The 27504-nt window shown below is 38.3% G+C and overlaps 1 protein-coding gene across 3 annotated transcripts in view; it reads right to left on the minus strand.

Annotated features, from left to right (window-relative positions):
• RYK (receptor like tyrosine kinase) overlaps positions 1–27504 on the minus strand; it is a 94546-nt gene that overhangs the window by 58909 nt on the left and 8133 nt on the right. For 2 of the 3 annotated variants that reach the window (XM_070577537.1, XM_070577535.1), the window contains exon 2: positions 4840–4961. In XM_070577537.1, coding sequence (XP_070433638.1) covers positions 4840–4961 — 122 coding nt within the window. Of the gene's footprint in view, positions 1–4839; positions 4962–8634; positions 8730–27504 lie in introns of those variants that run through there. The other variant, XM_070577536.1, reaches the window with a different exon arrangement.

Below are 27504 nucleotides of genomic sequence, written 5' to 3' on the forward strand. Positions count from 1 at the left end.
TTTAAGATATAAGATGATTACTTTCCTCTAATTCTTATACCTGTTACAGATGAACCTGTAAAATTAGTTTAGCTAGTCAATCTATGAATTCATTTTTCCAAATTTACAACTTTATTCAAAGTACCTGAAAAATCCCATGTGTAGAACTAGTGTCAAGTGTACCCAGCCTATGTTTTCACACTTCTAGAAACAGGAAATTCACTGCTCCTAAAGCAGCATATTTCAACTTTGAAAAGCTCTAACTGCTCACAAGTTCCTCATCTGCTGGACTGTACCCTGTGGCTTCCACCCATGCATCTCCTCTGCAGTCAGTTTAAGAAGCACCTGTAACTAAGTACCAGGTGCCACACCAGACACAAGGGACACCGAGAAAGACGAAAAGGGGTTCCTGCCCTTGAGGTGCTTAGCATCTAGGAGGAAGACAGAAAAGAAAATCAACTACCATAATACACTTAGAGTATGACAACAGCTATGAGGGAGGAAAGAGAAGGACACCCGATACAGCCAAAGAAGAGGTGACACAAGGACTGAGTTTTATGAACTAAACAGGAGTTAATGAGTTAAAGAATGGGGAGAGGGCATTTCTAGCAGAGCAAACATCAGCAATGTAGCAGAGCACAAGGCATTCAAGAAATTGCCAGACAAACAAAATGGCACTAAACAATTAGCTAGAGAGGACGCAGGAAAATAGGCAGGGATGAGATCACAAAGGCTTCCTAAGAAATCAGAACTTTATTCTGGTGGCAACCGAGTGTCCTAGAGCAGCTTTGTGAGGGTGCACGGAGAAGGGTCAGTCCAGAGGCAAGGACACCAGTCAGAAGACTATTTCCATATCTAGTTCAGAAACAACGAAGGCCCAAACTAAGGATGAGGCATCAGGTCCCAAGAGAGGTACAAGAATTTAAGGTGTAATGATACGAGAAACAACTGGACTTGGAAAGAGTAGGAGGAGTCTAGGATCCCTTCTAGGCTTCTGGCCTGGACATGTAAATACATGGTGATACCCTCCAAGAAATGAGGGAACTTCTGCCTTACCAGGAATATTACCAGCAATAGCAGTCCAAATGTGTACCATGTGGGTATTTAATGCCTGCCACAGAAGTAGAGATTTTGCTCTAAGATAAGATAATGGGAAGACCATGGAAGTAAAACAGAGCTATACCAAGGCTCTTCCTGATCCAACATGTACCAAGGCCAACACTGCTTCCCACTCAGACATACACTGTATATTCATCTGAGCCCCTTCTTCTGTCTACTCCCCTCCACTCCAACTTCCTCCTTGTGACAGGCTCCTAAAACTTCTCAAGCACTCTCCATCAGCAGTGTCAGATCCCTGCAACTCACCCCAAATAAAACTATCCAGTGTTTACGTATTTTTTGAAAGGAATAAGTAAGAAGTTTCATTCTATTCAACTCTAACTGTCGCACCCCACATTGCCTTTTTATTCAGAAGTCACACTTGCCCAGGAAACATTCTGATGATATATCAGCATTCTTTTTTCCTAAGTGGGCCAAGAAATAATCACACCCTATTCAAGGTCAGTAGAATACCTAGAATAGAATCTCTACTATTTCATTAGATTTTCACCGTTTTAAAATATATGTAATATTTTTTCTTATATTCATCAATATTAAAGGTAGTGAAGGTAACAAAGGATTAACTATCAATTTTTTTGAGAATATAAGAAACTTCTCTGCCTGAAAGACGTTCACAGTAACGCTGGATCTCAGAGTTGCAAAGGAACTTAAAATTCAAGACCAGCCACTCCACAAATGTGTGGATTCTTTCTACAACACTCCCACCAAATGGTTACCCAGTGCAGACTGGACCTCTTCCAAGGAGGGGGAACACACCACTCTCCACAAGAGCCGTGGCTGAGAAGTGAAACCTAGTTCTAAACACAGATGCAAAAACTGGTGGTTGAAAGGATGATAAGAAATGGGACTTTCAAATTCTCTCAACTACTTACCCATTACAAAGGAGAAAACTTTACAGTGGAGAAACCTGGTGAACTGAGTGAGAGTTAACATCACCAGTAATGGGACAAGCTGACATCGTGTGCACCATGAAGGACAGCACTTCTGTGGTGTCACCGCCAAAGAGACAAATCTAATCATGACGAAACCTAAGACAACTCAAATTGAAGGACATTCTACAAAATAACTGGCCTGTATGTTTCAAAAATGTCAAAGTCAAGAAACACAAAGAAAGGCCACAGAAAAGTTCCAGATTAATGGGAGACTAACGGGATGTCAACCAATTGCATGCACGATCCTGAATCAGGTGAAAAAAAGAGCTATAAAGAACATCATTGGGATAATTGATGAAATCTAACTACTGTAGATTAGATAATAGTATTGTATCAATGTTAAATTTCCTGATTTTGATCATTATACTTTGGTTATGTAAAGAATGCCCTTGTTCTTAGAAAATATACACTGATGTATTTGGGGGTAAAGGGACACGATGCTTACAATTCACCTTCACACAGTTCAAGGGAAAAAAAGTGTGTGAGCATGAGCGTGGGGAGAAAGAATGAATGAATGATAAAGTAAGCTAGTGGAGCAAACCAGTAACAACTGGTGAATCTGGGTAATGGATATAAGAGAATTCTTTGTACTATTCTTATAATTTTTCTTTATGTTTGAAATAATATCAAAATTAAAAGTTACTCCTCCCCAAATAATAATAAGGTCACACAATGTTATGTAAGAATACTAAAAAATCTATCAGCCCAGTTTCCTCAAAGAGTTCAGGTACATACTCATTGAAACTGACATATCTCAGATTAAAATGTGTCAGGTGAACCTTTTCTGAATTATTTATATCACTTATTTTAGCACTTGAGCATATCCAGGTTACCATTTACTAAGTGTTCTTAATTGTTTCACGTGAATTTGCTCTCTTGATCTCTTATTTTGCAGTTTTCACCCTAAAGAGATCTATTCACTCCTAAAAGAGCACTTCCTACATATTTGGATACCCCAAAGCAACAATATTGGACCGTCAAGGTACTCCAGATGGCAAGGCACATGTGCTTTACCCAGGATCCAAGCTAACACAACTTTAATCGCAACATTCCTGCGGCTATGTTTTAATGCATATATTTATATGTGTGTATAATGTTTCTGAAATGCATGTGAGTATATATAATATGAATATATGCACATTTACATATTCATTTTTACTTACCTGATTGGCAAACAAACATACTTAAAATATTTAGTGTTAGGGAGCGAACTGAGGAAATAAGCACCCTTATTCACTCTGTAAGGATTGTTGGTTCACAAGTACCATCTTGGGAGAGAGAAGGAAGAAATAATTTGGTAATGTAAAAGTTTTAAACATGCACTCTTTGACCCAGCCATTTCACTTCTTCACTATTTTACTAATTTACTATTCAGAAATAATGTCACGAGTGCACAAAATTTCTGAACAAAGATGTTCTTAATGTGTATACACATACATACAACATGCACACATACACACACGTACACATTCACACACACATATTTTTTCTGTTTCTATATTCATCAATAACAAAGGCAGAAACAGCAATGAAAGTGAGCTACCGATTGTTCTCAGCATTCCCTTACCACAGATTTTACCTGCCAAATGAAGTAAAGGAAACTATTTGTAATAGTGAAAGGAAGCATTGTTTGAAACAGTAAAATGCGATTAAAAATCCACATGTCAATTTGGATTAACGTAACAAATAACAATACATGATACATCCATAGAATAACATATTATAAAGCCATGAAAGAGAATGAGTCAAATCTGTAAGTAGAGAAGTAGAAAGATGCCAAGATATAGTATAAGGTAGGGGGAAAATACTGTATAACACATGTCATAAAATCCCCTTTTTGTTTAAAAAGGACAAAAAAATGAGCCTGGAAGTATACCAAGCTACATATAAACAATGATTACTTCTGGGTGTAGATCTACAAAGTCTTAACAGTTTTAAAAACAATCCTATTAATATTTTAATTATATCAATAACCATTATTGTTTTCTAAGTAGATAAGAGAGATCTATATTAAAGTGGTCAAACAAACAACTTGCACCAAATATCAGAACAGACACTACTTCACAATACTTTTAAAAAAACCCTCTACAATAGGTATTCTGATTTGTTTTTAATAGCAAAACTATTTTTATTTCCCAAATAAAATCCTACTCAGAAGCCTATATTTAAAGCTGATAAAGGAAACTGAAGTTGATTGGTAGTGGTGGGCTCTACACCCAGCATCCCACTCTCTGACCTATGAGAAAACTTAGCATGTTCGAGAACCCCAGATAGAGGAAAGGTGAAGAATTCAGCAACAAGTAAACCAGTCAAGAGGTTCCTTACGGTTAAAGGAGCTTAGCTACAGCACACATGGGTGCCAGGTCTGCTGCACCTTACTTTCACCGTTTCTCCACAAATGGGAGAACTATATCCTTTATATCAAAGATGTCTGAAACATCCATCTCACCAACGCCCCCCAGCCCTCCACTCACACCACTTCACCACAACAGCACAGTCATTAGCAAGTCAATTGTCCCCTCTCCAGGACAGATCTGCATCCCTGTTTGAAAAGCCTGAAAGGATGCAAGTGTTCTCTCATAAACTAGTCACACAAATGATGGCTACCTTCATTGTAAAGGATTTGAGAAAGTCTAGAGGAATAGGCTAAAAATTTAAAATATAAATCTGAAAGGACCCAGTACTGCCACAGCCCACCACCAACTGACCCTTTTGTACAGATGGCAGCCCACCACTCAGATACAGCCCTTGCCTCAGCCTCTAGGCCTGGATGGCCCTGTCTTGGCATCTTTGGTTGAGCCCCTCTTACCTTGGACTTTGCGTGCCAAGTGAAGTGCAGGAAATTTGTCTCACTGGGTACTAACAGGTTAAAGGACAGAGCGTAGTGACTAATAAGGTCATTTCTCACATAATAAAGTTCTGCATCAAGACCTAGAAAAAAAACAGAGAAAAAAGAATTAAGCACCTAAAATACTCTAAAAATCATTAACCACTTGTATTTCAAATACTAATAGTGGAGTGAAAACAATATTGATGAACAAATGTACATCACAAACGTCTCTCACACGTGCTCCCTTCGGGAAGGAAACTGAGTTATATCATCACCAACAAAGATGAAGAAGAAACCAGGACTCAAAACAATTAAGCAGTTACCCAGCTAAACACAGGTGTGCTGGAGCCAGAACTCTGGTGGCCACTCTGTCTTCTGAGGGCCCCTGTGACTCTTCCTTTTGGACGCTGTGTTTCTCAGAATAATGCCTACAAACAAAAACACCTTCTCCCCCCAAAAGTGATGTGGACTTAGGAAGAGAGATTCAAAACGGAAGGGAGAAGTGCACCTGGGTAAAAACATGAGCGTGAGCCAAGGCCTCAAGGCCCCAGCCAGAGAGGACCTCTGCTTCCTCCGTCAGTATGTCCTGGCCACTCACAGCATTTATCAGAGCATGCTCACACCAGCTGCCGCAGAGACACATGTCCTCGTCGCTACCTAGATTACACAGTGGAGAATGCAGTGTTTCTCCTCATATTCTCATGACAGTTCTCTGCACAAAGCAGATGCTCAGTCAACACTTGTTAAACAAGTTAGCACTGCATATAAAGCAGAAATAACCAAGCGCCTGAGAAATGCTTGAAGAAGTAACTCCCAAATTTTACTCATTCCCATGCCACCTTCTTGACCAGGGCTACATCCAACCTCCAACACATATCACATTCTCGTCATACCCCTTCATTCTACCTGTATTTAATATTTTTCTTTAAAATTGATTCAATTTTTAAAACAAAAATTTTAAAGGCAAAATTTAATCACTATCTTGAGTGGAAAATCAGTAAGTATTGTGAAAAAATACAAAGTAACCAAAACAAATCAATTAAAAGGAAAATAAAACAATATTACTAAATTCTAACTAAACACTGGTACCTACCAAGTCAGTGAGCTTAAGTCTAGCTCATTGTTTACAAATAGGGAGGAGAAGGGAACTGGCAAGTGCTGGAGGGAGGAAAGAATCAAACAAAGGCTTTCTCCATGATAATCCAAAAGAATTGAAAGAATAAAAGCAGAGAATAACTTTCTCTCAATTGATTTACTGTATCTAAAGATGTGTCCAGGTGTCCCTCTAGCAATGTATGACACGTATATTCCACACATTGGAGGGGAAAAGGTACAGGGCAGTCCAACTGAATCGTAAATTTCATATTTACTGAGCCAATACTATGGGTCTGAAACCCTATGGTATGCAAAAAAGTCAAGATGGAAATCTCACACCTCCTGAGAATACAGATGTAGAAAGAAATAACTCTGCTACAGGCATTTCTCCTGTAAAATTAATTTTCTCATTTCTGAACTGAATCTAATACAATCATTAATTGAGAAATGAGATTTGAGGCTTACATAGGGGAAGGCTGCTGCACTGGCTGGGCAGCACTGCTTTATATATTCCATACAGGGTACCAAATGCAATCGGAGAGAGTCCGAGGTGTTCTGACAAAGGCTCTCCCTGCTGGCTGGACAGGAAGTACTAGCAAACATCTGGGGAGGGAGAACTGGTAACACAGGCAAAAGGAGGAAAGGAGGACAAAGACGGTAAGAAGGCAGGAGAGAGGTAGGAGCGAAGTGCAACAAGAAAGCTGGGTTAAGAAAACATCAGCAATCACAATAATTGTAAATAGCTTAAATCTGCTTGTTTTTAAAAAAAGTCTGAGTCTTACTGTAGTCTAGGTTTGATGCTGTTTACAAGAGACACACCTAGAAGAAAATTTTAAAACATAAGCCAGGTCAAAAAAAGAAGAAAAACAAAGAAAGTAGATGAGGCGATACTGACGTGAGACAAACTAGAATTCAAGATAAAAAGATTTTATATTAATAAATTCATTAATACAAAATTTATTCATAAGAAAATTTTCATATTAATAAAAAACATAAGAAGATATAGTAGTGCAACTAACAAAAAAAACTTCAAATACAGAAAGCAAAAACCGATAGGAAAAAGAATCAAGAAGAAACAGACAAATCCACAATCACAGTTGGAAACGACATCCTTTGAGAAAACAAAAGATCAAAACAGATAAAAATTTAGTGTGGACATATGATTTGAACAATATAATTATGGGACAGGAAAACAAGGGGGGAGTTAATCATGAATTAGACCATACACATTAAAACAAGGATTCTAACTAGAAATAATACAGACTACCTTCTCTGATCAAATATAGTAATAAAGAAGTTAACTGTAGGATAAGGATAAAGCCAAAAGATGATTATTTAAAAAGATTAACAAAACAGTTAAACCCTTTGTAAGACTGATTTAAAAAAAGAGAAAATACAAATTGCCAATATCAGAAATGAGGAGGGAACATTACTACAAATCCTATAGACATCAAAAAGATAAGAATACTATGAACTTTATGACAATAAATTCAATAACTTAGATAAAACAGAAAAATATTTGAAAAACATAATTTACCAAAACTGACAAGAAATTAAAAACCTTCCCTCAAAGCTCCAGGTCCATATGAATTATATCAACCATTTAAGAAAATACCAATCTTGCATAAACTCTTTCAGAAAACAGGTGAAGAAAACACTTCCCAACTCATTTTACAAGGCCAGTGTCACATTGATATTAAAACCTCATGAAAACATTGTAAGAAAATTACAGACTGACATCCCTCTTGAACATAGACAGAAACATTCTCCATAAAACTTAGCAAACTGAATCCAGCAATATATAAAAAGGATAATGCATCATGACCAAGTGTACAGAAAGGTTAACCTTTAAAAATCAATGTAATTCACCACGTTAACAGAGTAAAAGATAAAAACCCAAATCATCTCAATAGATGGAGAGAAAGCATTTGGTAAGAATTCAAAGCCTATTAATGATACAAGCTGTCAGGAAACTAGGAGCAGACAGAAATTTTTTCAGTCCAATAAAGAGCATCTACAAAAACCCTACAGCTAACATCATACCCAGTGGTAAACTACTAAATTCTTATTTCTAAAATCAGAAACAAGGCAAGGATGTCCACTTCCCTCACTTCTATTCAACCATGTACTTGAGGTGTGAGCCAATGTATAAAGACAAAACAAAAAGCATAAAGGTTGGAAAGGATGAATGAGAACACATTATTCACACGTGATATGATTATGTGTGTAGAAAACACTATGACATCTCTAAAATACTACTAAAACCAAATTCATGAATCTAGCAAAGTCTCAGAATACAAGGCCAATATTAAAAAATCAATTGTATTTCTATATATTAGCAATTGGAAAATAAAATTTAAAAATCAATACCACAACATCAAAAAACACTAGTACCTAGAAATAAATCTAACTAAAGATATCCAAGACCTCTATAATGAAAACTATAAAATGTTGCTAAGAAAAATTAGAGATGACCTAATTAAGTGGAGAGAGATTCCATTCTCTTAGAAAAGCCTCAATAGTGTTAAGAGGTCAAGTCTCAAACTGATCTATCGATTTAAAGTAATCTTAATCAAAATCCCGAGAGATTTTCTGAGGAAATAAATTAATTCTAAAATGAAATTTAAATGCCAAAACAATCTTAAAAAAGAAAAAACAATGTTAGAAGACTCACATTACCTGATTTCACAACATAATGAAGAGCTATAATAATCAAGACAGCGTAGTATTGGTGTAAGGATAGACACATCAATGGAACAGACGGAATCCAACAACAAGCCTGTAAATACAGGGCCAATGGAATGTCAACAAAGGCATCAAGGCAATTCAATTAAACTGATGCTAAAGCAACTGGATGAATATATAGCATAAAACAAATCTTGAGCCAGCCCTGATGGCCTAGTGGTTAAAGTTCTGCACTCTCTGCTTTGGCTGCCGGGGTTTGCTTCCCAGTTGCAGAAGCACACCACTCGGCTGTCAGTTGCCATGCTGTGGCAGTGGTTCACACAGAAGAACTAGAAGGACTTACAGCAAGGATATACAACCATGCTTAGGGCTTTGGGTAGGAAAAAAAAAAGAGGAAAGATTGCAACAGATGTTAGCTCAGGGCGAATCCTTCCCTACAAAAAAAAAAAAAATCCTGATGCTTATCACACATCACACAAAAATCAATTTGAGACAGATTATAGACCTAAATGTAAAAGCTAAAACTATAAAGCTTCTAGAAGAAAATGTAGATATCTTTTTTTTTTAAAGATTGGCACCTGTGGTAACATCTGTTGCCACTTTTTTTTCTTCTTCTTCTTCTTCTTCTCCCCAAAATCCCCAGTACATAGTTGTATACTCTAGTTGTGCTATGTGGGATGCTGTCTCAGCACGGCTTGATGAGCAGTGCCATACCCACGCCCAGGATCCAAACCAGTGACACGAACTCAAGCACTCAGCCACAGGGAATATCTTCACAACCTGGGGTAAGCAAAGATTTCTTGGACTGGTCACACAAAACATGAATCAAATGAGAAAAAAAAATTGGTTGTCATCAAAATTAAAAACTCGTGCTCCTCAAAAGACATTATTAGGAAAATGAAATTCAAGTGACAAACTGGGAGAAAATATTCATAACACATCAATCTAAAAAAGAACTTGTTTCTAGAATATATAAAGATCGCCTACAAACCAAAAACGTGACAATCCAATTAAACAAAATGAGCAAAAGATGTGAATATTCACTTTGTAAGAAAAGATACCTAAACGGACAACAGCATATGAAAAGGTGCTAAACATCATTAGTCATCAGAGAAATACAAATTAAAACCACAATGAGATACCATTTCCACCCAAGAATGACTAACTGCTGGCAGGGATGTGAAGCAGCTGCAACTCTCTCATGCATTACTGGGAGTGCAGAAATGTTCAACTGCTTTGGAAAACTGTCAGTTTCTTATAAATATACCTACTCTGTGACCCAGTCATTCCACTCCTAAGTAATTATCCAAAAGAAATAAAAACATGTCCACAAAAAACTTGTACGTGAATGTTGACAGCACTTTTATTCAGAATAGCCAAAACTGGAAACAAGACAAATGTCCATCAACAGATGAATGGATAACCAATTTTGGTATATTCATACAATGGGATACTATCCAGCAATGAAAATAAACTAACTGTTTGAGACTTGGTAACAAAATGGATGAATCTCACAGACTATATGAGTGAAAAAAGCTATACACAAAAGAGTATATATGGTAAAACCAATTTACGGTGATAGAAATCAGATTAATGTGGTTGCCTAGGAAGGAGGATGGGAGGGAGACCAGTGAACTGATTGCAGAGGGGCCCCAGGGAACTTCCTGGGGTGATGGAAATGTTCTATATCTAATTGCAATGGTAGTTACATAGGTGTATGCATTTTCCAAAACTCAACCAACTGTACATTCAAAATCTGCACATTTCATTACATGTAAAGGTTACCTAAAAATTTTTAAAGAGGAAAAAAAAGTCAACAGTTTTTACCTCTCTTCTAATCCCAAAGAGCTTGCATAGCAGAGAATGTTACTAGCACTAACATAAAAAGTTTTAGAAAAAATAATTAATCTTAAGTGATCAACAACTTCCAAATTTAAACTTCAAACATCTTTAACAGGGAAATAAAGAACTCTGTTCCTAATAAGTAACAGTTATAATGTTATTACTGGTAATAACAATAACGTGTAAATATTTAAGTTTTCCACAGTTCAAAGTATCAAGAACATCTAGGGGTTCTGTAAATTCAACTCCCTATAAACCTTGATGAAAAAGAGCTGCAAGCTGTAAGAAATAAAGAAGAAAAAGGAAGCACATCCTCAAGCCATGCATGCAGTCATTTAATAATTTGTGGTTTCAGTCCTACTAGAAATTCTCTGAACTCTTACTTCTCTCGTAAGATGAGACTGAGGGATGCAGCCCATTCCCTTTCCAGCATCCTGGGGATATCTTTCTCCCCAAACTGCTCAAGGTCTCTCCAGTTCTATCAACTCAAACTCTAGGCAGAAACCATGGTTCCTTACTAGAAAACATTCTCTTTGAACATACCAGACCAACTTCTCCACAACATACCAATTGAAGGCTGGACAAAGACTGGAATCTGCTCACCTTCTCAAGCTACTAAAACCTATTTGGACCTCAACTTGCGCGGGCATGCTTATTACCCTGGTCATCCATCTGTGACTCTCTCTTCAATGACCCTTTTCTACACAGTATGCATCTCTTAACAACTGGGCTACGTTCTGAGAAATGGAACATTAGGCGATTTCGTTGTCGTGTGAACATCACAGAGTGTACTTACACAAACCTAGATGGTATAAGCTACTACACACCTAGTCTATAGTTTATATAGTACTAGTCTTATGGAGCCAACATCATACATGTGGTCCCTGATTGACTCAAACAGTGTTATGCAGTGCAGGACTGTAGCGTCATCCCCTAATACACTGTGACTTCTACTAACCTTTCCACCTTCTTGAAGCACAACTAGCCCTGTAGAGCCCCAAGGACCCACTCTCCCACCCACAGTGGGCTCTGCTCTGTATTCCTATGACCAGTTCAGATGATTACTTGAGTATCCTCATCAAAACTCATGTTTCCGGGGCCGGCCTGGTGGCACAGCAGTTAACTGTGCACGTTCTGCTTCGGCGGCCCGGGGTTTGCCGGTCCGGATCCCGGGTGCAGACATGGCACCGCTTGGCAAGCCATGCTGTGGTAGGCGTCCCACATAGAAAGTGGATGAAGATGGGCACGGATGTTAGCTCAGGGCTAATCTTTCTCAAAAAAAATAAAAATATAAATAAATAAATAAATAAAAACAAAAACAAAAAACTCCTGTTTCCAATTAGGCATATGACACCCTCTATCCTTCCTAGTATCTTAGCTACCTCATTCATTGAGGATTTTGGAACCAGTTTATAAAATGTCTACAAAGCCTTCTCCTGTGACCTACTATGGCAGATTCCCAACGTCCTTGAGACCACCCACTCTGAACAAATCTGACCTTCAATGTTCCTTTTATTCCCCAACTCCAACAACCCCATACCAAAGCATCTAATGTCTACGGACAGTAGCAATATGTAAACTGTTCTACCTCCAAAATCTTGAATTGTAATATCTTAACAGCTAGTAGCTCCTCAGCTCCTTCCATCTGTTGTTACAACAGCTGTTTTCTGGGCTCACAATATATAAGCCTCAACCCCAATTACTTCAATTACTTTCTTACTAGTATCCCCAACTTTCTCCCTCCAGCCTATGTCAGACATGCATAGTGCACCCTGAAAACACCCAATCTTGAACTGACTTGACTTCCCTACTCCATCTTCTCTGGTGCTGTAACTGAATGCTGCATAATCCTGGATGAAGCCATTCCCACAAACGAGAGACACTACAAAACATGCCGTCTATCCTCAACAAACAAATTAATGTTTATAAGCTGCTGACAGTCCGGAGTCCTGTGATCCATAATGGCCACCAAAATAAATGAAAATTTGAACTTCACTACCTTAGATTGAAGTATTGAAATTGAAATACAAACAGTAAAAAGAGTTGCCGTTTTCTGTCTACATCCCTTCTTTTTCTTTTAAAGATTGGCACCTGAGCTAACAACCGTTGCCAATCTTTTTTTTTTGCTTCCTGCTTTATCTCCCCCACCCCCCACCCCGTACATAGTTGTATATCTTAGTTGCAGGTCCTTCCAGTTGTGGTATGTGGGATGCTGCCTCAACGTGACCTGACGAGCAGTGCCATGTCCGCGCCCAGGATCCGAACCCTGGGCTGCCGCAGCGGAGCACAAGAACTTAACCACTCGGCCACGGGACCGGCCCCCTCTGTCTACATATTTTGAAAAAGTTGTTTTGAAATAGACACTCTTTATTAACTAAGGTAGTTATTCCTAACTTGAAAGGATTTAAATTTTTTCAAAAAAAACATTAAAATGAGATTCAAATTTTCACCTATCAAATTCGCAAATACAGTCTTTTCTGCCATAAATCACGTTCCTGTAACACCAATTAGCTTATAAATGGTTAGCAAACAAAATACCAATGAACAATGCCAGTATAACACAGAAATCGTGTCAGTTCACATTTGAATTTTCCCAGGTGAGGGAAACTGGAACAGCAGGTAAAGAACTATAGCTTTCAGTGAGTAAGGGAAAGACCCTCACGCAGCTCACTTACTGCCAGGCAGGAGCCCTCTCAGCTCTATTTTCAGAAAACTAAAAAGGAGCACCTGCCAGGGCTCCCTCCTCAGAGCAGTAGCACCAGTTTTTGCACAGTTCCTGGATCAAAGCAAGCTGCACTTCCGTGCCACCTTCATGGCAGCCCCACTGGCTTAGACGGCAACTTTCATCTGCACTATCTCAAGACCGTGCAGGCCAGAGACTTCCATCCTGATATGTTTTAATATGTTTAATTCTTCTCTGAGGCAGCCTCAGCCATGCTAAGTGGTTTGGCTGGGCTGTCCAAGTTATCTCATAAAGTATCAATTATGTTTTTGTTAGTAGTTGGCTTGAAAATTGCAGAGATCTTGAGTGGTTTGCCCCAACCTTATTTTTCCCATAAGTCCTGTTATTTTTAGTGAATAGGCAATCTTAAAGGGTTTTTTTTTTTTTAGGAATGTATTTGATGTTGTAACAGAAATGCTTATATTATTTAAATATAATACTGAATGTTAGGCAGGGTATGGCAAGCAAGCAATCTGAATACATGCCTAAGTTTTACAAATATTTATACTCTGACTCAGTAATTACACTTCTAAAAATCCATCATAAGGAAAACCAAATATAGATGCAAATTTTTATGCATAAAGATATTAATCAAAATAATATTTAAAACAGAAGAAAAGAAACAATATAAATGACCAGCAATAGCACAGTGATTAATAAACCATAATACATCCATAACAGAGAACAGTTTGTCTTTGGAGGAGAGAGGAGGAATGATGAGCCATTATATCCTTCCAATCAGATCTCTCCCTTTTCGTCTATGTGACATATTGAGCTTCCCCTTTGAATACAGGTTTCAATGACCAAAAAACACTAAAAAACATTATGAAGCCATCAACAGGACTGTTACAAATAAATTTTAATGAAACGGGTTTTGCTTAGAATGTAGCATTAAATGAAAATAGGCAAGACACAAATGATATACAGCAAATTTTAACGTCTGGTACGTAGAATAGTTGGTGCACAAAACAGTTCAATAAATGGTTCAATAAATGTCCACTGAATTAAAGTTAAATGTTTATATATATACACGTTGTGTGTGTGCTCAATTTCTCAAAAAAGAAAGGAAATACCAAAAAATATTAACAGTGGTGGATTACGGGTTATTTTTCATTGCATGTTTTTATTCTTTTTCTTCTCTTAAATTCTCTGTGAAAGTTAAACTGGAAAAAAACAAAAATTATTTTCAAAAACATGTTTGAAGAATACACATATAGCTGCAACAAATCATTCAACAAAAATCCAATTATTGCCTAAATTAATCCATAAAGGCCAGCAAAAGCTAGAGAGAAAGCCCTCAAACAAGAAAACTCAATTAAAAAAAAATCACACCATGGCTGGCCTGGAGGTGCAGTGGTTAAGTTCACATGCTCCATTTCGGTGGCCCAGGGTTCAGGGGTTCGTATTCCTGATGTGAACCTACACACTGCTCATCAAGCCATGCTGTTGGCGGCATCCCACATACAAAACGGAGGAGGGTTGGCAGAGATGTTAGCTCAGGGCCAATCTCCCTCACCAAAAAAGTAATAATAATAAAAAATAAATAAATTACATTGGTAAAGACAATATCTTTTACATATCAACATTAACACTAGTAATGGTAAAATTACTAACTACTAAAACGCCTTCTTCCAACCTTCCCTTAAAATACTCAGATATACCGAAAAGTAAAATTTGGCAAAGCACCACGAACTGAAAAGAGAAGACCAAAACTCAGAAAGAAGGTCCCCATACAAGAGTGACACTGGGACTGAACTGAGAAAAAAATTCTTGGATGACCCATGCTCACTATCTGAATGAGAATAACATGGGAGACCCTGAACACGACAGGGAATGCAACAAAGCTACAGTTTACAGGGGAACAGGAAGCAGGCCAGGAATTCTATTCTCAGACAAATTCTCATCATATGCAGACAACAGATTCTCAGAAGGCATCAGAAAAAGATAATTAAGTATTCTTTCCCAAAAAAGCTATTCCAAAACACACTGAAAGATTTTATTTTTAACATGAGATAAAGAATCATTTTATACTGGGAAGAGATAGACTTCATGATGAGAGTATAGTAATCACGGATCTTTATAGCTCTAAATCAAAATGCAGAGTCCAAAAAAATCTCAAAATATTAGAAATATGAAGAGAATCCAATATAAGTACAATCACCCCAAAATATTAAAAACATGGAGAGAACCCAATGTAAGTATAAGCATGATACAAAATTACCAGTCTATGACTAACACTAGTATGTAGATAATATAACTTTTTTATAGATAGCCATAATTAATATAGCTGAGTGGATACAGACACAATAAGACAGTACTCTATCGGAAATTAAATTCCTCCAAGGCATCCATAAGAGATTTACAAAAAGTGATCAGCTATAAGGAAAAGTTTCTTAACGTAGAAAATGTATAGGCCACGATCTAATCACAGGGCAATGGGAAGGAGGGAGGGAGAGAGGGGAAACTTACATTATAGATTTTGAAGTACTATCTCAAAGATGTATTCTTAACCATTACATAACATTTCAACTACATAAAGAAAAATGAGAAAATGGAAAAAAGACTGGAAAGATATTTACCAAAAAAACCAATGCACAGTAAAATGATAGATATTTTTCTTCTTTTTTATGGTCTTGTACATTTTCCAAATAGCCTATAATAACAATGTTTTTACTTTGATAATCAGGAAATAAAATTAATAAAATAAAAAGAATTTTAAACTGATTTTTAGAAAAAGATGAAATCTGTAGAAAATATCATACTTTATTTCTGAATGTAATCTTTTTCTTTCCTTCCCCATCACATCCTCAAAAAAATTATTTTTTAAAGAAAGAAAAAAGTAAAAGACCAATGACAGCATCTAGATAATCTACTCTCTTTTTTCTGTTTTCCTTTTTTTAGATTATGTGGGTAGGAAAATCTAATCACATGGGCCCGTAAAAATCAGAAATTTTTCTGGCTGTGTTCAGAGTGGGAGACAGACAGGACTACAGAAAAATGGTCAGAAAAATGTAACACTGCTGGCTTTGAAGATAGAGGCCGGAGACCAGGAGCCAAGGAAAGTGTTGGCCTCTAGAAAGTGGCAGAGGCTCTAGAAAGGAACGCGGCCCTGCCCACACCTTGATCTTGAAGGGAGACCCACTTCGGCCACCTCAACTCCAGAACTATAAGATAACACTTTTGTGTTGTTTCCGTTTGTGATAACGTATTGCAGAAGCAAGAGGAAACTAATCCATGAACTATTTAAATGTTTTAATATCAGGTAGAACTAGTTTACCCCTACCCCTTAACTTCTTTTTCCTCTGAATTGTCCTGGCTGTTCTTGTTTATTTTTCCATATGAGTGTTAGAATCAGCTTTTCTAGTCCCCTCTCCCTCTCCCCCAAAAAACCTGTTGGTGTTTTGAAATGGATTTTATTGAATTTATACATTAACTTGAGGAAATGCTGTCTTTATGATTTTGTCTCTTCTCACCTAAAACCATGGTGTGCCTTTTTTTTTTTTTAAAGTTCAGGTCTTTTCTCGTTTTCTCTCTCAAAAGAATTATAAACATGTCATTACGTAGCTCTTACTACTTTTTAAGATTATTTCTAGATATTTTCTCTTTTTATTTGTTATTTGTGATCTTTTCTTCAAATACATCTCCTTGTGATTTTTGTTTGTATGTATGAAGGCTAATGATTTTTATATTAATTTTGTATGCACATTCAACTTATGAATTACTGTTTTTTAGTTGATTCTTTTTTTCCCTTCAGGTGAATAATCATAACTTTTTCTCCTGGGAACAGAGGTAGGCTATATATCCCAAGCTCACCGCAGTTAGTCCTGGCCATGTTGCTAAGTTCTCTCCATGGGACTGTAAGCAAAAGTGATGTGTGACTTTAACACTTCACCTATGTTAATTTCAACAATTCTCAACAATTTCTCCAAACTCTGCCACCTTCTGGCTGGCTAGATGCAAACAATGATGAGGTCCTAGCAGACTGCACAGCCAAAAGATGGAAGGAGTCTGGGTCTTTTAGTCATGGTGTAGAGTAGTAGATCAAGAACATCCATCCTGGGGCCGGCCCTGTGGCCGAGTGGTTAAGTTCGCACACTCTGCTTAAGTAGCCTGGGGTTTCACCTGTTCAAATCCTGGGTGCGAGCATGGCACCACTCATCAAGCCATGCTGAAGCAGCATCCCACATGCCACAACTAGAAGGACCCACAAATAAAAATACACAACTATGTACCAGGGGGCTTTGGGGAAAAAAAGGAAAAATAAAATCTTTAAAAAAACAACAACAACAAAAGAACATCCATCCTACTTTATTACATGAATCATAAATAAGCTTTTATTGTAATATAGCCATTATCATTTGGGTACACTTCTTATAACAGTTTAGCCTACCCTAACTACTAAACCTTGTATTTCCATTTTGTTGAGCAGTTTTGTTTCCATCAATAATAGGTGTTAGAATTACATGGAACTCCTTTACAGCATATATAATCAAATTATGTTTTCCTTTATTATACTAATATGGTAATTTTTATTGATATGCTTTCTAATATGAAACCTTACTTGCATTTCTGGAAACTTACTCCTTCCTACTAATCGCTACTAATTATTAGTGTTTCAAATATGACAACAGCAATTAAACGCAGTCTCAAAGCACAGGTAGCAGATGGCAGGGGTTATCACCGTCTAGGAGTGGTGTGGTGAGTGCAGAGAGGTGAAGCAGGGTGAAGAACAGTTAGAGAGACCTTGAGGGAAACAATTGACTCAGTAATGCTTCACTGAGCCAGTTCTGCAGCAAGCCAGGAGTCGGGTAACTCTTTAGGAGACCAGGAAACAGAGCCTAGTCCCAGCAGAAGAGAACGACTGAGAAGGAAGGTTGGGGTCCCATGGTCAGAACAAGGAAGTTCCAAGGGCTGAGAAGAGGACCAAGTCTAAAGCAGCCATTTCAACGAGCACCTTATTTGAAAAAGAGGCCTAAGAGCTGGGAAACCAGCATGGTCAAAGGTTTAACAGCTGAGAAAAAATCAGGGTAGGTTCTAATATCCTTTGGGAGTCAGGGGATAATTCACTGAGGATCATCTTGTAGAGGTAAGGTGACTCTAACAACCCTAATGGGTCAAAGAACATATAAGTAAGCATCATTGACATCAAAAGAGAAGAGGATGATGAGTCACTGTCCTAGGGCAAAACAATCAGAGTAGGAAAGAAAGGATGTAATGCATGATAAAAGCTGGTCCCGTGGGGGCCGCCCCGTGGCTGAGTGGTTAAGTTCATGTGCTCCACGTCAGTGGCCCAGGATTTCACCTGTTTGGATCCTGGGTGTGGACATGGCACTGCTCATCAGGCCATGCTGAGGTGGCATCCCACATGCCACAACCAGAGGCACTCACAACTACAATATACAACTATGTACTGGGGGGCTTTGGGGAGAAGAAGTTAAAAAAAACCAAACCAGAAGATTGACAACAGATGTTAGCTCAGGTGCCAATATTTAAAAAGAATTTTTTTAAAAGGCTGGTCCCTTAATGAACAATCCAAAAAAGAAACTGAGAAAATAATTCCATCTACAAGAGCATCCAAAGGAATAAAATACCTAACAATAAAATTAAATAAGGTGAAAGACTTGTACACTGAAAACTACAAAACATTGATGAAAGAAATTAAAGACCTAAATAAATGGAAAGACATCTGTGTTCATGGATTGGAAGACTTACTATTGTTAAGGTAGCAACACTACCCAAAGGGATCTACAGATTCAGTACATTCCCTATCAAAAGTCTAACCAACTTTTTTGCAGAAATGGAAAAGCAGATTCTCAAATTAATATGGAATTGCAAGTGGCCCCCAACAGCCAAAACAATCTTAAAAAAGAAGAGCATAGTTGAAGAATTCACACCTCAGGATTTCAAAACTCACCACAAAGCCACAGAAACCAAAACACTGTGGTACTGGCATAACAAGAGACATGTAGACAAATGGAATAGACTTCAGAGTCCAAAAATAAACCTCTATATTTCCAGCCAACTGATTTTTGACAGGGATGCCAAGACCATTTAATGGGGAAAGAATAGCTTCTTCAACAAACGGTGCTGGGACAACTACACATCCACAAGCAAAAGAATGAAATTAGACCCCTACCTCACACCATATATAAAAACTAATTCAGGGGCCAGCCCAGTGGTGCAGCGGTTAAGTTTGCACGTTCCACTTCTCGGCAGCCCAGGGTTCCCTGGTTCGGATCCTGGGTGTGGACATGGCACTGCTTGGCAAAGGCCATGCTGTGGTAGGCGCCCCACGTATAAAGTAGAGGAAGATAGGAATGGATGTTAGCTGAGGACCAGTCTTCCTCAGCAAAAAAGAGGAGGATTGGCAGTAGTTAGCTCAGGGCTAATCTTTCTCAAAAAAAAAAAACTAATTCAAAACAGATCAACAACCTAAATGTAAGACCCCCACATTATAAAACTCTTAGAAGAAAACATAGAAGTAAATCTTCATGAACTTGGATTGGCAATAGATTCTTAGATATGGACTAAAAGCATGAGCAACAGAAGAAAAAAAAAGATAAATTGAAATTCATAAAAATTAAAAACTGCATCAAAAGGCAATATCAAGACGGCGAAGACAACCTACAAAATGGAGGAAAATATCTGCAAATTCTAGATCTGGTAAGGGACTAGTATGGAGACAATATGAAGAATTCTTACAACTCAACAACAAAAGACAACAATTAAAAAATGAGCAAGGTGGGGGCGGACCTGGTGGCATATTGGTTAAGTTCATGCACTCTGTTTTGGCAGCCCGGGGTTTGCTGGTTCAGACCCCAGACACGGACCCACACATCATGCATCAAGCCATGCTGTGGTGGCAGCCCACACAGAAAATAGAAGAAGACCGGCATAGATGTTAGCTCAGCGACAATCTTCCTCAAGCAAAAAAAGAAAGATCGGCAGCAAATGTTAGGTCAGGGCCAATCTCCCTCACCAAAACAACAACAACAAAAAAAAGAGCAAGGGGGCCAACCACAGTGGCCTAGTGGTTAAGTTTGGCACACTCCACCTTAGCGGCCCAGGTTCAGTTCCTGGGCATGGACCTACACAACTTTGTCAGTGGCCATGCTGTGGTGGTGGCTTACATACAAAAAGAGGAAGACTGGCAGTGGATGTTACTTCAAGGTGAACCTTCCTCAGAAAAAAAAAAAAGCACACAGGACTTGAATAAACATTTCTCCAGAGAAGATAAATACATGAAAAGATGGTCAACATCATTAGTCATTAGGGAAATGCAAATCAAAACCACAATGAGGTATCACTTCATACTCACTAGGATAGATTTAATCAAAAAAAAAACCCCCAGAAAACAGCAAACATTAGTAAGGATGTGGAGAAATTGGAACTTTTGCACATTGCGGTGGGAATGCAAAATGATTCAGCCACTGTCAAAAAGAGTCAGGTGGTTCCTCAAAAAGTTAAACAGAATTACCCTATGACCCCCAATTCCACTCCCTACGTATATATCCAAAATCGAAAACATGTACTCAATTAAGTACGTGTACACACATGTTCAAAGCAGCATTATTCATAACAGCAAAAATGTGGAAATAGCCCAAATGTCTATCAACAGATGAATGGATAAACAAATTGTGGGATATACACAGAATGGAATATTATTCAGCTATAGAAAGGAATGAAGTACTGATCCATGCCACAATGTCGATGAACCTCCAAAACATGCTAAATAAAAGAAGCCAGACACAAAAAGTCTCATATTGTATGATTCCATTTATATGAAATAGCCAGAATAGATAAATCCACAGAGATAGAACACAAATTCCCAGGCTGGGGGAAGTGGGGGATGAGAAGAAACTGCTTACCTGGTAAGGGATTTTACTCCGGAGCAATGGAAATGTTTTCAAACTAGACAGAGGTGGTGGCTGCACAACATGGTACGTAAATGTACTAAATGGCACTGAACTGTTCACTTTAAAATCGTTAATTTTATGTTTTATGAATTTCACCTCAAGAAATTACTATTTTTAAAAAAGAAAAGAGAAAGAGTGGCCTCTGCCCCATGAATGGGAAGGGAGTGTAATAAAATGCTTCCAGTGACTGGAAAGGATTATGAGGAAACCATCACTTAAAAGAGAAAATCAGGTTTCAGTTAAGCTGAAGAGATAAAGAAGGACTATGAAAAGAGTCAGTGGAAACCTCACAAGAGAACTGGAGCTCCACAAGATAAAAGTGCAGGGGCTGGCAGAAAAGAGGACAGAGCAGGAGAGGGAGCGGGTGGAGGGTGGAAAGAGGCTCTGGCCGAAGGCAGACAGAACAAGAAGGGAACAGTCACGGACTGAAGAGGTAGCATTTTGTTATTAGAATGCACAGAATTTTTCTATTCTATCTAACCTAGGATGAGAAACATTTCAGTTGTTTGATTACAATAACCAGACAAATTTCTCATAGCCAATTCCAGCTCAGGAGGAATGTTGTTCTCTTGTTAGAAAATATGACATCTGTTCATATTTTTATTTTTAAACAACCCAAATTCCAAGCTGAAAAACCAAAGATACTCCCGCAAAACTCTCAACATCCATCAAGAAAAATTCATTTTTCCCTAGACAATCTTAAGTTCAAATGTAATTCAAGGCCTGTGCTCTACATAACCTGGCCTGTCTAGCTTAAGTTCAAGTAATTCAATAGTTTAAAAAATTTTCCAGGGGCCAGCCCAGTGGCGCAGTGGTTAAGTTCACACATTCCACTTCGGAGGCCCAGGGTTTGCCGGTTCCGATCCCGGGCACGGATCTACGCATCGCTTATCAAGCCACACTGTGGCAGGCGTCCCACATATAAAATAGAGGAAGATGGGCACAGATGTTAGCTCAGGGACTATCTTCCTCAGCAAAAAGAGGAGGACTGGCAGCAAATGTTAGCTCAGGGCTAATCTTCCAAAAAAAAAATTTTCCAAATGATTTTTAAAGTTAACTATTGGTTTCCCAAGGCCACGACAAGGGTTGATTAGTGCCAAAGAGCAAATCATCTCCCTTTATAAAAGGAACCACCTTTACAGCATTTAACAAAATACATTCCAGGGAGTTGTTCACATGTCTGCCTTTCCCACTACCTTGCACAACTCACAAGAAGGGCTGGGGCCTTGGTGTATTTGTAGCTACTCAAATGTTAGATGCATGAATCAACTACATCAAAGATGGGTTTTTGGGAAACAAGATTTTAAAGAAAACATCAGAAATCAGTTAAGGCAGGAAAATAAAAGTGATGCCATGGAAACAGAGTTCAAGCAGAATTTATTAACAATCAATTATTTAACCACTTTCTCCAGGCATCAATTTTCTCAACTATAAAACAAAGGAGTTAAACCAGACGATGTTAATGTCTCTCCTGAGCCACAAAATTCTTTTATTCTATGATATCATCCATGGTTTCCAAATGTCGGCCAAGACTCTATTATTCTATGATATCATCCAGCTTCCAAAGGCCAGTCAAAACTTAAGTAAAAAATTTATTTAGTCAAGATAATCTTCTAGGTTCTGAGTGTGGTATAAGAGCTAGAGAAAAGCCAAAATCACTAACTATGTATGAAACCACTAAATACTTTATATTTTAATTGATGCTAAAAAAAAAAATACGGAATTCTTATTCCAAATTTTCCTAGTTTATGGAAACTAAAAAGCTGACATAGATACAAAAAAATAATTTGTTCATCAGAATCTAATAAATCTAGCTATAGTCAAATTATACACAGAAAATGAGCTGAGACCTAATATTTCACTACATCATAAGAACAGGGAATTTACAAATGTCAGACTTTAAGAAAGGGACGTCTTTTCTTCATAATTAAAAGAGAAAAATCATATAAATATTTAATCCCCATATCTGTTTAAACAATAATCTTGTAGATTAAATAAAATTTTTCATGCAATTCTCTACCCATTCAGTATTTTCCTCCTACATTTCTCCCGCAACCTTAAGTATCTTTACAGAACCTGGTTGAGAGTGTACACATGTACACACAGAGAGTCTAAAAAAGAATTAAAGTGAACTTTTAAGAGAAAGAAGATAACGCATGATGACAGCGGAAGACAATGTAAATATGCCCTCACCCTCCACCCACTTCCTCCGGGCTGCCTCCTGGTCTCCCACCTAAGACTGGCCTCATCCAAGGAAAGGCAAGTGGGTCCATTCTTCTGTACCCTGAGAGGTGGCTAGGAAGTCAGCTCCAAAAAGGGAATCTCTGATCCTCCCACGAAAAAGTCTGGAATGGAAGGCAATCTCCTGATCCTCCCAAGGAAAAGGCAGGCATGTGGAGTCACAGTGCACGAGCACCACTTTGCCACTTCAGGAAGAAGACATGACATGTGGTCAAAATCAATAGCTCACTTAAAAACAATCCACTGGAGCTGCTATTAATTGTCAGTGCTTTAACAGACCAGGGTACCAGATGCAAAGATCCACTTGCTAAACATTTGCCCTCCCCTATTCTCCAGAGATTACATTTCAGAACATAACTTTCACTGTAATTCTGTGATCTCTGAAAATGGAAGGCCAAAGCTATCCATCACAAACGCTGTGGTGAGGTTTGCCTCTCCAGTACCTGTGATGATGCTACCTTGGGAGAACCTTGTGGAACCAAAGGGAGAATATGGTCACTTCTGATTTCAAATGGATGACTCAAACAATGCACTTGTCACCTTCCCCATCTGAAAATACTATAGCAGAAGGATAAGAAACTATAAAGAGAGCTGGACAATAAAATACAGGGTCAGGGAATAAGATTTCATGTCCAATTAATATATATATATCTTAAAAAAAATCCATAAGAGAATTACCCCAAAGATGTGATCTGTATCACAAATGCAGAAATGTTAAAGGTGCTTCCAAAATCCTATCCAAAGATAATAAGCAACAAAAATATAACCCATAATCTCCAGCACTATAATGTAAAATATGAAGCAGGCCCTGCCACAGTGCCAGAATGTTCAAGTATCTGTTAAAAAGACAAAGACAGCTAGAGTATGCAGGACAAAGTACCAGAGAGGAGAGAGCTGCACAAGAGAACTTCCAAGATCTGCAGAGGGCTGTCCTCCAGCATTCAGCTGAACACCGATCAGAGTATGCATGAGGAAGGTACACAGGACAGAGAAAGGATAAAGGCTAACGGTGCCCAGCACTTACATAGGATCTGCAATGCCACATTTTCTCACCAGCCAGACTGGAAAACCTCGTAACTCACAGGTCACGGGAGAAGTGCACAGAAGGGTCTTCATCAGTGGCGGGGAATAATTAGCCCTACGATAAGCACTGCTCCTGTCCTATGTAACAGCAAGACCTGAAAGGATCAAACTGTTTCCAAGTAACTTAACTGAGTCCTAAAACAAAACTCAAGAATATTTAGAGGGATACAAAAATATCCAGCACTTGCAGGGTAAATTCACAATGCCTGCTATCCAGTCAAAAACTACCAGGCATGCAAAAAATCAAAAGAGAGAGACAGAGAGACAGAGTAATCAACTGAAACCAACTCAGAACTGGCAGAGATGTTAGAATTAGCAGACAGGACACTGAAACTATTATAACTGTACTCCACATGGTCAAAGTTACGAGACATAGAAGATATAAAAAGATGTACAAGACCCAAAGATATAAAAAGACCCAAATCAAATTTCTAGAGATGAAAACTACAATGTCTGAGATGGAAAAAATACATTGAACAGGATTAACGGCAGGTTAGACATTTGAGAAGAAAATAAATAGATTAGAAATTCTATTTCCCAGCTTTTAATTATTAGAAAAGGCTTTCACCAGGATCTCTCTTGAATATTTCACATCCTTCACTGCAGTGGGGACCAACAGTCTGCTGAGAGACTGTTATGTTCCAAGCTAGGAGGTGACCTTTGTGCAGTGGGGCAAAGAGAAAGTGTCATGGGTACGGTGATACAGATTTGCTGTAAAGGGTGTAGAGCTATGGAAGCCAAGATGGAGCACACCTCACCCAGAGACGGGCACACAAGAGACAGAGACTTGGGAAAATAAAGCAACTTCAAAGAAAATAAACTATTAAAAACTAATTTATTTAAACTTCCATTCGTAAGTGTAAGTTCAGTCCAATTCCCCTTTTGACTAACAGCTTAGCAGGCAATTGGAAATGATCAAGAGAATGACGACCACAGTAAGGCACAAGATAGTGAATCCAAAGAAAAAAGTATGATTCATTCATTTATTCATTCACTGAACTTCTACTGAACACGTACTACACGCCAGGTCCTGTTTTAGGAGCGGCTATAGAGTGAAACAATATACAAGGTCTCTACCCAAACACAATTTACCTTCCTATAGGGGGAGAGAGAAACAACAAGAGTATCAGGTGATTAAAACAAAACACAGTGAAAGAATAGAGTGGCACTGGAGGTCAATCCTAGGAAAGCAAGGCTCTCCAAGGAAGCAGCACTTTAAGCTGAGATCTAGAAGCCTCCAGCTATGTGAAGATCTGGGAAAAGCACATGAGGCAGAACAACCATCTACCCCAGACCCTAGGGTGAGAAAGAGCTTGGCACCAGAGTAACTAAACATATGGTGTGGTGGGGAGCAGGGATAAGAGAAGAAATGGGGGCAGGGGAGGGAAACAAGAATCTCTATAAAAACGTTCATTTATAAATCAGGAACATCTGAACAGCCTAGATACTTGATATTTCTGAATTATTGTTAATTTCTTAGTTGTAATAATAGTTGCTATAGATTTTTAAAGGGTCTCTAGAGATACATACCAAATCATTTTTTATAAAATTATACATCTGGGTTTGCTTCAAAATAATCTAAGCGTTATGCAGGGAGTGAGGACGAGGAGTGCACTGGGGAGAGGAGTGGTACAGATGAAACAAAACTGGCAGTGAGTTGATAATTGTTGAAGCTGGATAATGGGTACAGAAGAGTTCATTACACTATTCTGTCTACTTCTGAATGTCTGAAATTTTCCATAATAAATACACTTTAAAAGGAAACATTTAAAATACAAGGAAGAGGAGGGTATTTATAAATATAAATGCCCCCTTCACAAGGAGTTTTTCAGGGCGATAAAACTTTTCGGCATGATACTATGATGGATACTATGCATTTGTCAAAACTCAGAACTACAACAGGGTGAACCTTAATGCATGCAAATTTTTAGAAATTCATGTAGGAAGTCAGGGACTCCCAGGACAAAATACAGAATGTAACAGATACCTCCTTCCAGAACCAACTTTTGCGGGACCTGGTGTACCCATAAACTTTTATCAGGGGTCCCTAAAGACCCTCAAAATCTAAGAACCCCCAGCACAGTATGCAAAACTTAATATGTGTGGGCATCCGTGCCTTTGTCTAGGGGAAGGCACTAAGGCTTTCACAAAGGAAGGTTGAGAACCAGTGATCTTTCTTTTGCCAGCAAATTCCTGACTGAAAACTGAACTGCTATTGCTCTTAAACCTAATGATAATATCTCACTGCCATCACTTGGCTTCCCTGAAAGGACATTAGTACACAGTCATTACCACAAGCAAATAAATACCACCAGTGAATTTTACAACTCTGAAAGAAAGTTGTGATAGGTACCGAAAAAAGGAAAAGTGACAAATTATGTTTAAGTTTCCTTTACGATATCTTTTTACAACACTGTATTTCATTTAATCTGAAGTACATCATTTTTTGTGCCACTAAGAAAGAAAAAAGCTGTCAGTTAACTGATGACTTGCTATTGATTGTAAAATGGTTCCAAGTTCAGAGATGTTCAAATGTGGAAAAACTGTACACCTTATAATCAATGAAACATGGCATTCAAAAGGCTCATTAGGGGCCAACCCGGTGGCACAGAGGTTAAGTTTGCACGTTCCGCTTCTCAGCGGCCCAGGGTTTGCCAGTTCAGATCCCGGGTGTGGACATGACACCGCTTGGCAAAAGCCATGCTGTGGTAGGCGTCCCATGTATAAAGTAGAGGAAGATGGGCATGGAGGTTAGCTCAGGGCCAGTCTTCCTCAGCAAAAAGAGGAGGATTGGCAGTAGTTAGCTCAGGGCTAATCTTCTTAAAAAAAAAAAAAAAGGCTCACTAGCTGGACCCCATCTCAGATCCCCTAAACAAATTGCTCAGGGTAAGTCTAGGAATCTGTGTGTTGTTTAAACCCCTCAGATGATTCTGGTTAGATAAAGACTAAATAAATAGTGAGTCTCCAGGGAGAGCACAGTAGAGAGCAGGCACCTTGAAGTCACATAACCCCAGACATCTCTGTGACCTCCAGCAAATTCTGTAATTTCTCAGAGCCTCA

Source organism: Equus przewalskii, chromosome 15 (genome assembly GCF_037783145.1).
Source record: "Equus przewalskii isolate Varuska chromosome 15, EquPr2, whole genome shotgun sequence".
Taxonomy (NCBI): Eukaryota; Metazoa; Chordata; class Mammalia; order Perissodactyla; family Equidae; genus Equus; species Equus przewalskii.